The 11,478-nt window shown below is 43.0% G+C and overlaps 1 protein-coding gene across 3 annotated transcripts in view; it reads right to left on the bottom strand.

Moving 5' to 3' along the window:
• Positions 1–249: 249 nt before the first annotated feature.
• The window catches only part of LOC113027186 (guanine nucleotide-binding protein G(o) subunit alpha), a 104,315-nt gene continuing 93,086 nt past the window's right edge, over positions 250–11,478 (bottom strand). The window contains exons 7-8 of one of the 3 annotated variants that reach the window (XM_026176786.1): positions 4,613–4,766; positions 250–1,843 (exon numbers count right to left, since the gene is read on the bottom strand). In XM_026176786.1, the coding sequence (XP_026032571.1) occupies positions 1,656–1,843; positions 4,613–4,766 (342 nt within the window). In that variant the 3' untranslated portion in view covers positions 250–1,655. Of the gene's footprint in view, positions 1,844–4,612; positions 4,767–8,143; positions 10,923–11,478 lie in introns of those variants that run through there. The other 2 variants (XM_026176788.1, XM_026176787.1) reach the window with 2 other exon arrangements.

Genomic DNA, 11,478 nt, shown 5'->3' with positions numbered 1-11,478 from the left:
GGTCTTTATTATTGTAGTAATCAGAGTACATTTTTGTCCTTTTTCAGCTCACTTTAACACGTCGCTGTACTCTGAACCTTTCTGTTGTCAATCCTTGGAAACTTAAATTGTCACTTTTTTTCGATATATATATATATATATATATATATATATATATATATATATATTTGCCTCTGCCGTGTCCCAGAAACCAACAATCTTCTCAGTTTGTTTGTTTCTGTATTTTTCTGTTTGTTTTTTTACTTTTACTTTTTTTTCTTTTTTTAAAGTTATCTGAGCATTATTTGTGTGTACTTTTTTGTGTCTATAAGTTGTATGAATTAACTGATCTCTTTATACAAAGGCTTGAGTATCACATGCTATCTGGGCTTTAGAGGGAAAAGGAGGAGGACGGGGAGATGGGTTGGCAAAAAAAGAAGGAGCGCCCTTTAACTTTGCAAAAATAAGCCAAAAAAGAAAGAGATGGAAGAAGATGAGAGAAGTAAAGGTGTGGCATGACGAGAGAGAGAGAAAACAGACAGGTGTGTGAAGAAAGGTGATCAATCAATAAATAAATTAATAAATTAATCGACCATTATCAAACCATGGGTGAGTTTTCTTACACGGAGAATGTTAGCAGATCTAGAGGTTATAACAGTGAGAAAGTTTTAATCATAACATTGTGTAGTTGCTTCTATAAGCACAGCTATCTACAGTGCAGTACCTTTGTTACATGGCACTGATAGGACTGTTAGCACATTTCCTATTGGCTCCCACACCCGGCCGTGGCCGACGGTTTGCTAGTGGCTTAGGCCTGGAAACAGGAAGCCTTACATCCTGTCGATGAAAACCACACCTTGAGTAAAACGATCCCCAAAAAAGTGACTGACAACAAAAACAACAACAAAAACCACTTAATGTAAACAAAACACTAACATTAAAATCAGCATCGTCAGTTTTAGCAGGTCTTGAGAGTTTTGGCTGACCCGTCTAGTGCTTCTTAGTACATTTTAACATAATTCTGCAAAAACTGTTATTACATAATCACTACTACAGCAAAAAAGAAGGACAAAGTAATACACACACACACACACACACACACACACACACACACACACACACACACACACACACACACACACACACACAGGGGTGTCAGGTGAGGCAAAACGTGAATAAACATCAGTGTACAGACTGATACTTGCAATAAATATACATATGATCAACAAAAACAAGAGTCATAAAAAACGTACAGGTTTGGGTTAACAACAAAAGACAACGTAAAAGAAAGGAAACGGGGAACGGAGGCTTTCATCGACTTTGTTCACAAAGTTTTCAAGGCTGCAGGGTTTCGTGTTTTCTACTAAAACAAATTTGTTTGCTTGGCAGCAAGCTCAAGAACGTCAGGAAGAGTCGGAGCAAGAAGAGAGCAGACAAGAACTAAAAACGGTATATATATATAATATATATATATATGTATGCCTATTTTTTTTAAATTATCCTCATTATTAATATGTACCTAGTTTCATTTTTCTTTCGTTTTTTCTTTAAGTAATCAGCATCGTCATCATCGTCATCATCATTTCCACAGCAGTGTCAAAGGAAGAGGAATGAGGAGGTGGGAGGACAGAGGAAGGGACAGAGGGGGGAGGAAATAACAGGGTCGGTAGGCGTGCTCAGTACAAGCCACACCCTCGGAGGTTGTTGGCGATGATAATATCGGTCACGGCGTCAAACACAACCTGGATGTTCCCTGTATCTGTGGCGCAGGTCATGTGACAGTAGATTTCCTTATTTGGAGAGCGATTCTTACTCTCGAACTGTGCTTGGATGTAAGCTGCTGCATCCTCGTAGGTGTTGGGTCCTGGAGGGAAGCAGATGTGTTACGACACAATTATTAAAACAAAAACTTCAAACAGGAAGTCTCATGAAAAAAGGACTTAACAAGTAGCTTTGGTTAGTTATCTGGATGATGATGATGATTATATATTGTTACAATGTTGCATTCTCTTATAAATACTTTGCTTCCAACTTTTTTCTACTTTTGCGTAGAGTTTAGATCACCCCTGCATGGACTGGTGGCCTGTCCGAGCTGTACAACAGCTGGAGTAACCTCCGCGATGTGAAACTGGGTCAGTGATCAAAAAGTGAACGGACGGATTTCAGGTGCTGTTGTGGCTTTGGTGAAAGTCAGGGGAGGGACAGCCAGTCACAAGAAAGCAGGTTTTGGGAGGTTGGTCTTATAGAGGTAGGAGCAAAAATGACTTATTACATGTCTGCACCTGCGTAAATGTAAGACAAACAAGTACTAAAAAATATAGAGCTGGAAATGAATAAATTAGCTGTTGCATAATCCTTCATTAGTACCTGTAGGGCTGAGTTCACACAGTCAAATACTCAGTGCTCAGGTGGGTTGTTGTTAGTAGCCTAACTGTGTTACCACCATCTCTGCATTCATCACAAAGTACACAAAATATCTGTGTTTGTATCGAACTCTAAAGCTTGGACTGTGATGCGTATGCTATATACATATATGCTACAGGAAGTTAGCCAGTGGACATTTTTGGCTGTGCAACAGTGGGAAACTCTTTAAACACTTTCTTTATGCTTCACTGATTCTGAAAATCTGCAGGTCAAAGTATTTTCAGTCTGTTGCTAGTTTCAGTTTAGTAAGAAACTTAGATATATTACTGTAAAATAAAACAAATAACTGATTCACATGGACAGCTAGCTTTGAAATCTGCTACACAGCATCCACTTCTAGTGATAGCTGACTCCACACCTTCCTTTGTGCTGCACTGAACGTCACACTTCACAGGAAATCTCACACAACTATTTAAAGCTAACTGTTTTAATGAGCTCAGACTTCAGAGGAAAGCAGCTGCATATCCTGTCGAGCAGTGAGACATTTTTGTTAGCTAATGTCAGCTCAGCAGGTGAAGCGAAGCCGAGACCTGTCGACAGAGTCGGTTTAGATGATGTGATATCTTTAGCTTCGTATGAACTTAGCAGGTAGCAGAGCTGTCATCACCACATAAAAGTCCAAATTAGTAAGTAGAAATACTATTCCTGTAACAGAGGTGGACTAGCAGTGCTAAATGCAGGCTAACTGGTCTGGTTTCCTACACACAGATGATCACATCTGTATCCTATTCATTTGACCTAATTTGAAGCACATTAGCTGTATATCAGATGCAATGATAGTTCTCCTCTAGAAGCAGGGCTGATGTACTGTACCGAGGAGTCGTTATTCAGCAATGATAGTATACATTCTAATAGGTTTGCAGATTTATTGAATCATACTCAGTCCTTCTGCTGGGCAAAGTCAGGACATGTTTGCGTGTGATGTAAAAGATATTTCTCCAAGATCTTTGGCTTGAAAAATATTTGTGGTTGTTAAAGGTTCGTAAAGTCTTCTGTTGGGAAGCTGCGAGAGCATGGGACACAGGAGGAGAGACTGACAGAAGACAGACTTACTGAGGCTGTCAAGCAAGTTAGCCGAACGTAAGTAAAGCATGAGGGACAGGAATGAAAAGGATCCACTTGGAGACCGGAAAGGAGTTTGGAGTAGGCAGGAGGCAGCTCTCACTTATTGCGGCTGACCAAGCACGACTGTCTGCTGCTTCTTATAAGCAGTCTCTTCCTTTTCTCTGTCACCACCTCGTCCGACTCTCACCTCCACACGGAGAAATCTGTAAACTCGGTTCTGCCCGTTACAGGTTCTGGGTCTCTGTGCTCTATTTATCTGACTCTCCTCTGCTCCTTCCCTGCTTTCCTTTTAAACAGTATATCTCTCTTTTCAACCTGAGCCTCTGCAGTTCTTTAAACAGTTCGTTGGCCATCTCTGCTGCAAACTGTAAACAGCAACTTTGATTTAAAGTGCTTCGAATTGTTTACAAGTCTGTGACAGTAAATGTCAGGGCTAGAAGCAGAGCCGATGTACTGTACCGAGCAGTCGTTAATCAGCATCCAGAACCTCAGGAAGGGCTTTAGAAAGCATTTAATTTCTGGGAATTACACTTAACACAGGACAGATGGTAGTCATTCATACTTTTATATCCCCTCTTCAAAATGTCTCATACAGTATTAGCCTATTTTCGGCTCCGTTACACTGATTTTCATGCAAATTTCCAAATGATTTTGTACGACACAATTTTTAAGATTAAGCTCCTTCAAATGAAGCAATTTGAAATTTGGTGAAACTTGATCTGAGCTTTCAGTTAGCTTAACATAAAGACAGGAAGAACCAACATCACAGGACTATTAAAAGATAACTTTTCAGTAAACTGATTAAACTAAATGAGGAGCTCAATTAGAGGGTTGAGTGGGTTGCAAATATACACCAACATTGTAAAGCGATTCAAAAAGCACATCTTACATCGGATGTGTAGAAATGTGTCAGCTGACGTGGGCTGAGATCACCTGATCTGCTGAGCTCGACTCTGTGGCCTGCCCGAGTTCGTGCTACGCTCTGTTTTTGCAGTTGGCTACGTTCAATGAATGAACTTTAGATGTGTCGTTCTCGTGACTATATTTCGTCCTGTAAACACTTTTAACTCAGGAAAACAAATTCCAAACGTTCCTGTTTGAGATTCCTGCCCACCACTGGAATAAACCCCAACTTTTTTCGTACCTGTGTATTCAGGGAAGCAGATGCTGAGCGGAGATTTCTTGATCTTCTCTGCAAACAAATCCTTCTTGTTGAGAAAAAGGATGATGGAGGTGTCGATGAAGAACTTGTTGTTGCAGATGGAGTCAAACAGCATCAAAGACTCATGCATGCGATTCTGCAGCGGGGAGAAGGAGGGAGGGGGGGGGGGCAAAATAATGAGGCACGAATAAAGAGGGAAAATGGGATTAGGGGAGATTAGGGGAATGGGTGAAGGAAATAGGAGAGAGTGAGGAAACAGGTGATAGGGAGGACATGGAAAGAAGGCCAAAGTTACACGTTACCCCGACTGAGCATGTCGACACAGTCATAGACACACATTAAAACTTCATCTGGGCCTCACACTGGAACACCAACAAACTGTGACAGTATTAATTTGGCCTGCCCGGGCAGGACTCGCCCATATTTTCAATAAAAAATTATAGTTCGTGGAGGAAAGCAAAACATATTCTGGAAAACATTTACATTCAAATCTGCTCCAAATGCACACACACACACACACACACACACACACACACACACACACACACACACACACACACACACACACACACACACACACACACACACACACAGGACCAAGAAAAATAATCACCCATATCAAGTTACTCATGTGATGCTTTATTGTCTTTATCTCATGTATAAATACAACATCCAATAAATTATGACAACAGTGAGGGAGTTACAGCAGATGCATTTTATGCACAGTGATGGATAAAATGCAGCATTCACACGCACGCGCAGGCACACGCTCATACAAACTCGCACACGCACAGATAACAGCTTAGTAGATGTGGGCGACTTGTACAGTACAGCGAGTGTTGATTGGTACCAGCATGTTGGTTGAACAGAGACTGGAAGGTTAAAGCACGGTGAGTGCAAGGATGCTGATGTGTACCGGCATAAACTCTGCGTGATGCTATCACGGGTCGTTACGGTCATGTCCCCCCAGCTCTCTGACATCTCTCCCAGCTCAGCAGCCTGAGTGCACATTACATCAGCTGGCACGGTATAGCAGGGACCGAATGTTAAAAGGTTGCAAGCAAAACCCGGTTTCTAAATCCAACGTACAAGTAAGTCAGCAAAAACAGGCCACAGGAGCTCATTTAAACCTAACACGGGAAAGATTTGGCACTTCGGTTTGGCTGCCATTGTGACATTTCAACAGCTTTTTGTGCTGCTGTGGCAATGACATGGCAAAAGGTGCTAACATTTCTTTTGTGACACCACCTGCTGCCCAGAAGTGCACCCACTGCTGTCCCCAACTCTCAAAGCTGAATAGGCCACTGATTGTGTTATCCACACAGCACAACAATGCAAACAAACGACCCACAGATGTGTCCTTCAGCGCAGCCTATAGGAATGAAGTATTTGCCATCAATATGAACTACTTGCTACTTCCTTGTCCTCCTCTTGTCCTCTCAACCTCGCCTACTGTTGCAGTTGTCTTCTGTTACTTGGGATTGGTCCTAAACCACTAATTGTGTTACAGCTCGCCTGATGCAGAAACAACGACGAGGTCTAAAAGGTAATAATGTGAAGGACCGCACGTTTCCCGTCCCGAGCGCCTGCTCTGTGTCATGAAGAGACGAGACGGGACTGTAAACACTGTAGCAGAGCGCTTACACTGTTCACCTCCACCAAAAAAGAGGCTTCCACACTTTTAGTTGCGTAACAGACTGGCTTTGGTCTTTTCACCTCTCATCATGTACACCATGACTTCTACTGAACTGTTTATGAAAAAAGACGTTTCTGCTCAATTCAGTAAATTTTCTATTAGCTGCCGTCTTTAGCGTATGTTCAGTAAAATTCAAGTGTTGTGTTCTGTGAATAAATTTAGGCACACACTGATCTGAGATCACTCTAACTAATTTAGTATGTCACTGACAAACAGCACGAATCCCTGTAGGTCCGTGCGGTGCCGCGGGTTAACGTTGGAGGACAAAGCTCCGATGCCGTCCTGTCACCGTCAGCCCGACGGCAGCACAAACTTAACGGTTTCCTTTCTGTGTGTTAACGGCTACCAGGAAGCGCAGCACAAGCAGCACCTTTGCAGAGCAGCAGTCGTCAGCGCCGCGTGGATGTGGAGTGACTAAACAGAAGTGTATCTGTTGCCAGGGGCGGATCTAGAAGGGTGGCATGGGGTGGCAAGTGCCACCCTAAAATGATCCCTTGCCACCCCAGTTTTGCATATGACAGTGTTGTTTATTAAAGTAAGACAGCATTAACAGTTTGAGCATAGTTACAGTCAGCAGTGAATATAAATGCTAAAACTGAATATATTGCATAGTGTCCCCCCCCTGCACCAGTAACAAATGGTTCAGCCCATAGCAGGACCGGCTTTTTTCTTGTTTTCAGTAGCAAGCGATGCTCATGATCGTGCCAGAGCACATTTTGAACAACACCATGGGAATTTCAGATTTCACACAGGTGGGTGGATGTTACACTGTGGAAATGGAAGGAAGGTGAGTGTTATTAACCCTCTGTGGTCCACGGACACGCTGCACCTCCAGATCACATGACTGATGTAAGCTGACACAGCAACAAGCTGCAGCCACGCTGAGTCTCTGTTTCAGCCACATTGAAAGTTCAGACTTCAAAGTTTTTAAATTTTAATTACAGGCCAGTAAATCCAGAGTTATGATCATATATATATCAGCCACGCTTCGTTCTAAATACTGTCGTCATGTTTGTGTGTTTTAAGCGTTTTGTAAGGACAGCACGAAAACAGGAAAGGAAAAAAGCCACCTCTTTCTTATTGGTGGAAAAATGCACCATGTCGACCAATTAAAAAAAATGTCAACATGTGGGATTTGGTTGTTTAGGAAGAGGGAAAAGTTTGGGGAGTGACGGTAACAGGGCGAGCGAGACAGAGCGAGAGAGAGAGAGTTTAGATGTGGCAGATTTGTGACGTGTGGAGTGTTTACTCAGTGTGTTGTGTTGTTGTTCTGTTGTGTAGTCGTTGTTTTGTTTTGTGTGTCAGTGAGGGCACTAATGAATGTCACAGAGGCACATTTGTAAACACTGTCACAAAGTAGAAAACCAGTGGAGTGATACGCCTGCTGTTGTCGGGCCTGCAGGTTTGTCCCTGTGCTCTTCTGTCTTTTGGTCCATTTTTTACTGGCACACATCATTTGTGGAGCATCTTATTGCGACACCTGATTGTTCTCTAATTTTAGTTTTAGTAATATGTTTAAATGGTTGTACAAAATGAAAAAAACAGCAGGTGTATTGTCTGCAATTTTAGATAAATGGTTGTTTATGTTTACAAACTCTCCTTGAATCGCTACCTTATCGTGGTGGAGGGGTTTGTGTGTCACAGGGATCCCAGGGGCTATGTACTTTATGTAACTAAAGTATTTAATTATGTGGGCTACAGACAATAATTAAGTTATAGACTATTTTTATATGAAAAGCGTGCATACTTACTGCATTTGAATCATTATAGCCACATGTAACCACCTGCATATGTGTTTGAAAAAAAAAAGGCTTTGATTTTGCCACCCCATTTGGTTTCTTTGCCACCCTAAGAAAATTTCTCTAGATGCGCCCGTGTCTGTTGCATCAGACGCACAGTTGTGCTCCTACGCGTATCACACAGAGGGAAATCATTTTGGTAAGAGGAGATTTGGTTTTATTACGAGTGAAATGTGCGATTACAATGATATTAACCTCTGCACTGCATAGACGGGGAGGGAAAGGATCGTGTTTGAACTCTGTACGCGATCATTCCCCAGTTTAGGAAAAAAATCCGAATTTATAGAAGAACTTTGATTTTTGGATCGATGGGATTAAGCACCGATTTCAGCCTGTCAACACTAAACGCTTTGTGTTTGGAAGGAACAGAAGCTTCATGCAAAGTGTAGCGAATGAATGAAGCTACTGAGAGTGAAAACTAAGGAGAGACTGACACAGAACGCAGAGATCGTTTTCCTTTCTGTAACAGATCAGTCCGAGGAGACGACGATGAAGCAGTTTTAGCAGTCGTGGCAGCGGCTCGCTGTGTGGCCGTGTGAACCTCTTTGGCTGGAAACTGCAGTATTATTTGGCAACTAAGGTGTTGTGACATTTTGAAGCCCCGTGAGTGTGTTTGTGTGTCTGAGGCCTGTCTGTGCTGAAAGGGTAGATAGGTGCCCTCTGGGTAATTAATCCACAGATGCTGACTCCACCGCAGCACCCATGGGCTGATGTCGTCTCTTACACAACACACACACGTTCATGAGCACGTACACCCACACACACACGCCGTGACCTTTTCTGTACTATCAACAGACACATGTAGGTAACTATATACAATCTGAAAACATGAACACACAAAATACACATCAGTGCACGGCACACAGCATGCAGGCTGAACGACAGCCTCAGGGAGCGCTCCGTTTCTAAATTTGGCACAGATGTGGTCGGATGGGCCGATGATGATGACATCTACCTGTGCTCCAAAAATGGCGGCTCTGAGCAGAAGAGGCACATCTGGTTGTTTGTGCGTGGATGGAAAAGCGGAATAAAGCGAATGCCCTTCTCATAAATAAAGATGACTCTGTTTGGCGGGAAGCGCGCTCGGCTTCGTCGGCTCCATCGCGTCTCACAGACAAACACTTTCTATGTGACGATGTTAACTGTGGCTACACGGAGGAACTAATGACGTAGCTCCAGTACTGCCCTGATCTCTCTGAGCTGGGTCAGAACAGCGCCCGTCACTCCTCTGTTCGCTTTATGATCGATTCCAAACAGACGTCGAGATACGAGGAGAACAGCGTGGATACAATCGTAGTCTGCGTTCACGTCCCAGAGGACGTACACATCAGTCTGTAATCTTTCAAAGCTCACCTCTGGTTTATTAAGGTGGACTGGAGGACAGCAGGCATATTGCACGGTGCAGCCTGACACAGTGGATGCAGTGCCAGTGCCCTTTAAAATCAATACTTGTGCTGAAGCTTTATCTAGGTGGAAAATGTCCGCGGGAGTCGGCACAAGCTTCTGCGACTCTTTGTTTCAATTGATTTTAAGGAGTCCCATGCAAGAAGCGAGATGAGCCTGCAGCCGGGAATGGCGTCTGCAGAGATTAACGATGACAGCGGCGTGGCTCAAGCAACAACGTCCTCTTTATGCGCTCATTTACACTATGAAATTAGATTCAATCAAAAGAGGAATCAGGAGGTTTACTGAAATCTACACGGGCCGAAAACGTTTCCTCTCAGATTAAAAGCACAGCAGTAAGATTTGGTGATATGTTCTCACAGCCCAACTCTTTAGAATGACGTGATTTCACAGCACAAACAAGCCACCAGCAGGTGTGTGTGTCTGTGGTGTCCCTGTGGACCACCCACTAGTGACCAGGGTGCACTCTGTTTTTTACTATGGGAACGTAAAAGTGGCAATCCCATTTAAATAAAACATACCAAATTCATTTTAGATTATTATTTTTATCATTTGCATTTCACAACAGTGTTGCTGTAACTCCCCCCTCAGCTTCTTAGTGGGCACAAATGCTGCTGGGAATTTAACCCCCCAAAACTCTACTACTCTGAAAATATCATACAATTATTTTCATCGACTTAATAGCTCTGAAATTTACACTTAGTACTTGAAATGCCTGCAATAAAGTCAGTTTTGATTAAAGCTTTGAATTAGCTAAACTTGACCCCCACTAAGACTAATCATACGCACGTTTGCGTCGACGTTTGGTATAAATAAGGCACAAATTTATGATACAAAAATATGAATACACAAATTGAAATCAAAGGGAAAAAAGTAAATACATCTAGTAAACGAGTGATTCAGTACACTAGACTGTGGTCGGCTCAGCTGGTCTCTCGTTCTGCTTCTCAGCTTGTGCAAAATATCTGCAGCGAGAACAGATTTTAGACAGAAGGTACGCTTAAAATAACGGTTCTTAATTAGGATTGAAAAAGATAAGATGTCTCAGCCAACCAACCACCAACAACCAACCAGTCAATTCAAACTTGGCCAGTATGAGAAATGAGTACTATGACATCATGAACTCAGCTCAGACCCCACATTTGACCGGCTCTCACATACAAGTCAAACACCCAGCATCCATTGGCCAAAGTTTAACAGCATCATCAGTACAGGCCACACCCTCGGAGGTTATTGGCTATAATGACGTCAGTGACGGCGTCAAAGACGAACTGGATGTTGTTGGTGTCCGTAGCACAGGTCACGTGGGAGTACACTTCTTTCTTGGGTGACTTGTTCTTGCTCTCATATTGAGACTTGATGTATCCCAGTCCCTCTGTGTAAGTATTTAGACCTGAGGAGACACACACACACACACACACACACACACACACACACACACACACACACACACACACACACACACACACACACACACACACAGAGTTAGAAAAAGCCCCCCAGTTCAATTCACTTTTATTTACACAGCGCCAAATCACAACAACAGTCGCCTCAAGGTGCTTCATCCTGTAAGGTCGACCTACAATAACACATACAGAGAAAAACCCAACAATCATGTGACCCCCTATGAGCAGCACTTTGGTGACAGTGGGGAGGAAAAACTCCCTTTTAACAGGAAGAAACCTGCAACAGAACCAGGCTCAGGGAGGGGCGGGGCCATCTGCTGTGATTGGTTTTGATCTGAACCTTTGTATCCGTGTGCTCCCCTCCATGTTTTCTGAAAACATCTCCTTTGACTCTCAGCACACATTCGGCTGAGGCGTGCTCTGTCGGCTGTTGAGCCAAGCTTCAATAAAAATGATGCACGGGCCGCGTTCTCAGACGAGGTGATTTCAGACAGATAAATGATACGTGATGGAAGCTAATATGTCCTGTTATTGCTGGCGCAG

Source organism: Astatotilapia calliptera, chromosome 7 (genome assembly GCF_900246225.1).
Source record: "Astatotilapia calliptera chromosome 7, fAstCal1.2, whole genome shotgun sequence".
NCBI lineage: Eukaryota > Metazoa > Chordata > Actinopteri > Cichliformes > Cichlidae > Astatotilapia > Astatotilapia calliptera.
Note: the sequence above shows the minus strand (reverse complement) of the source record. Positions and strands in the feature narration are given on the sequence as shown.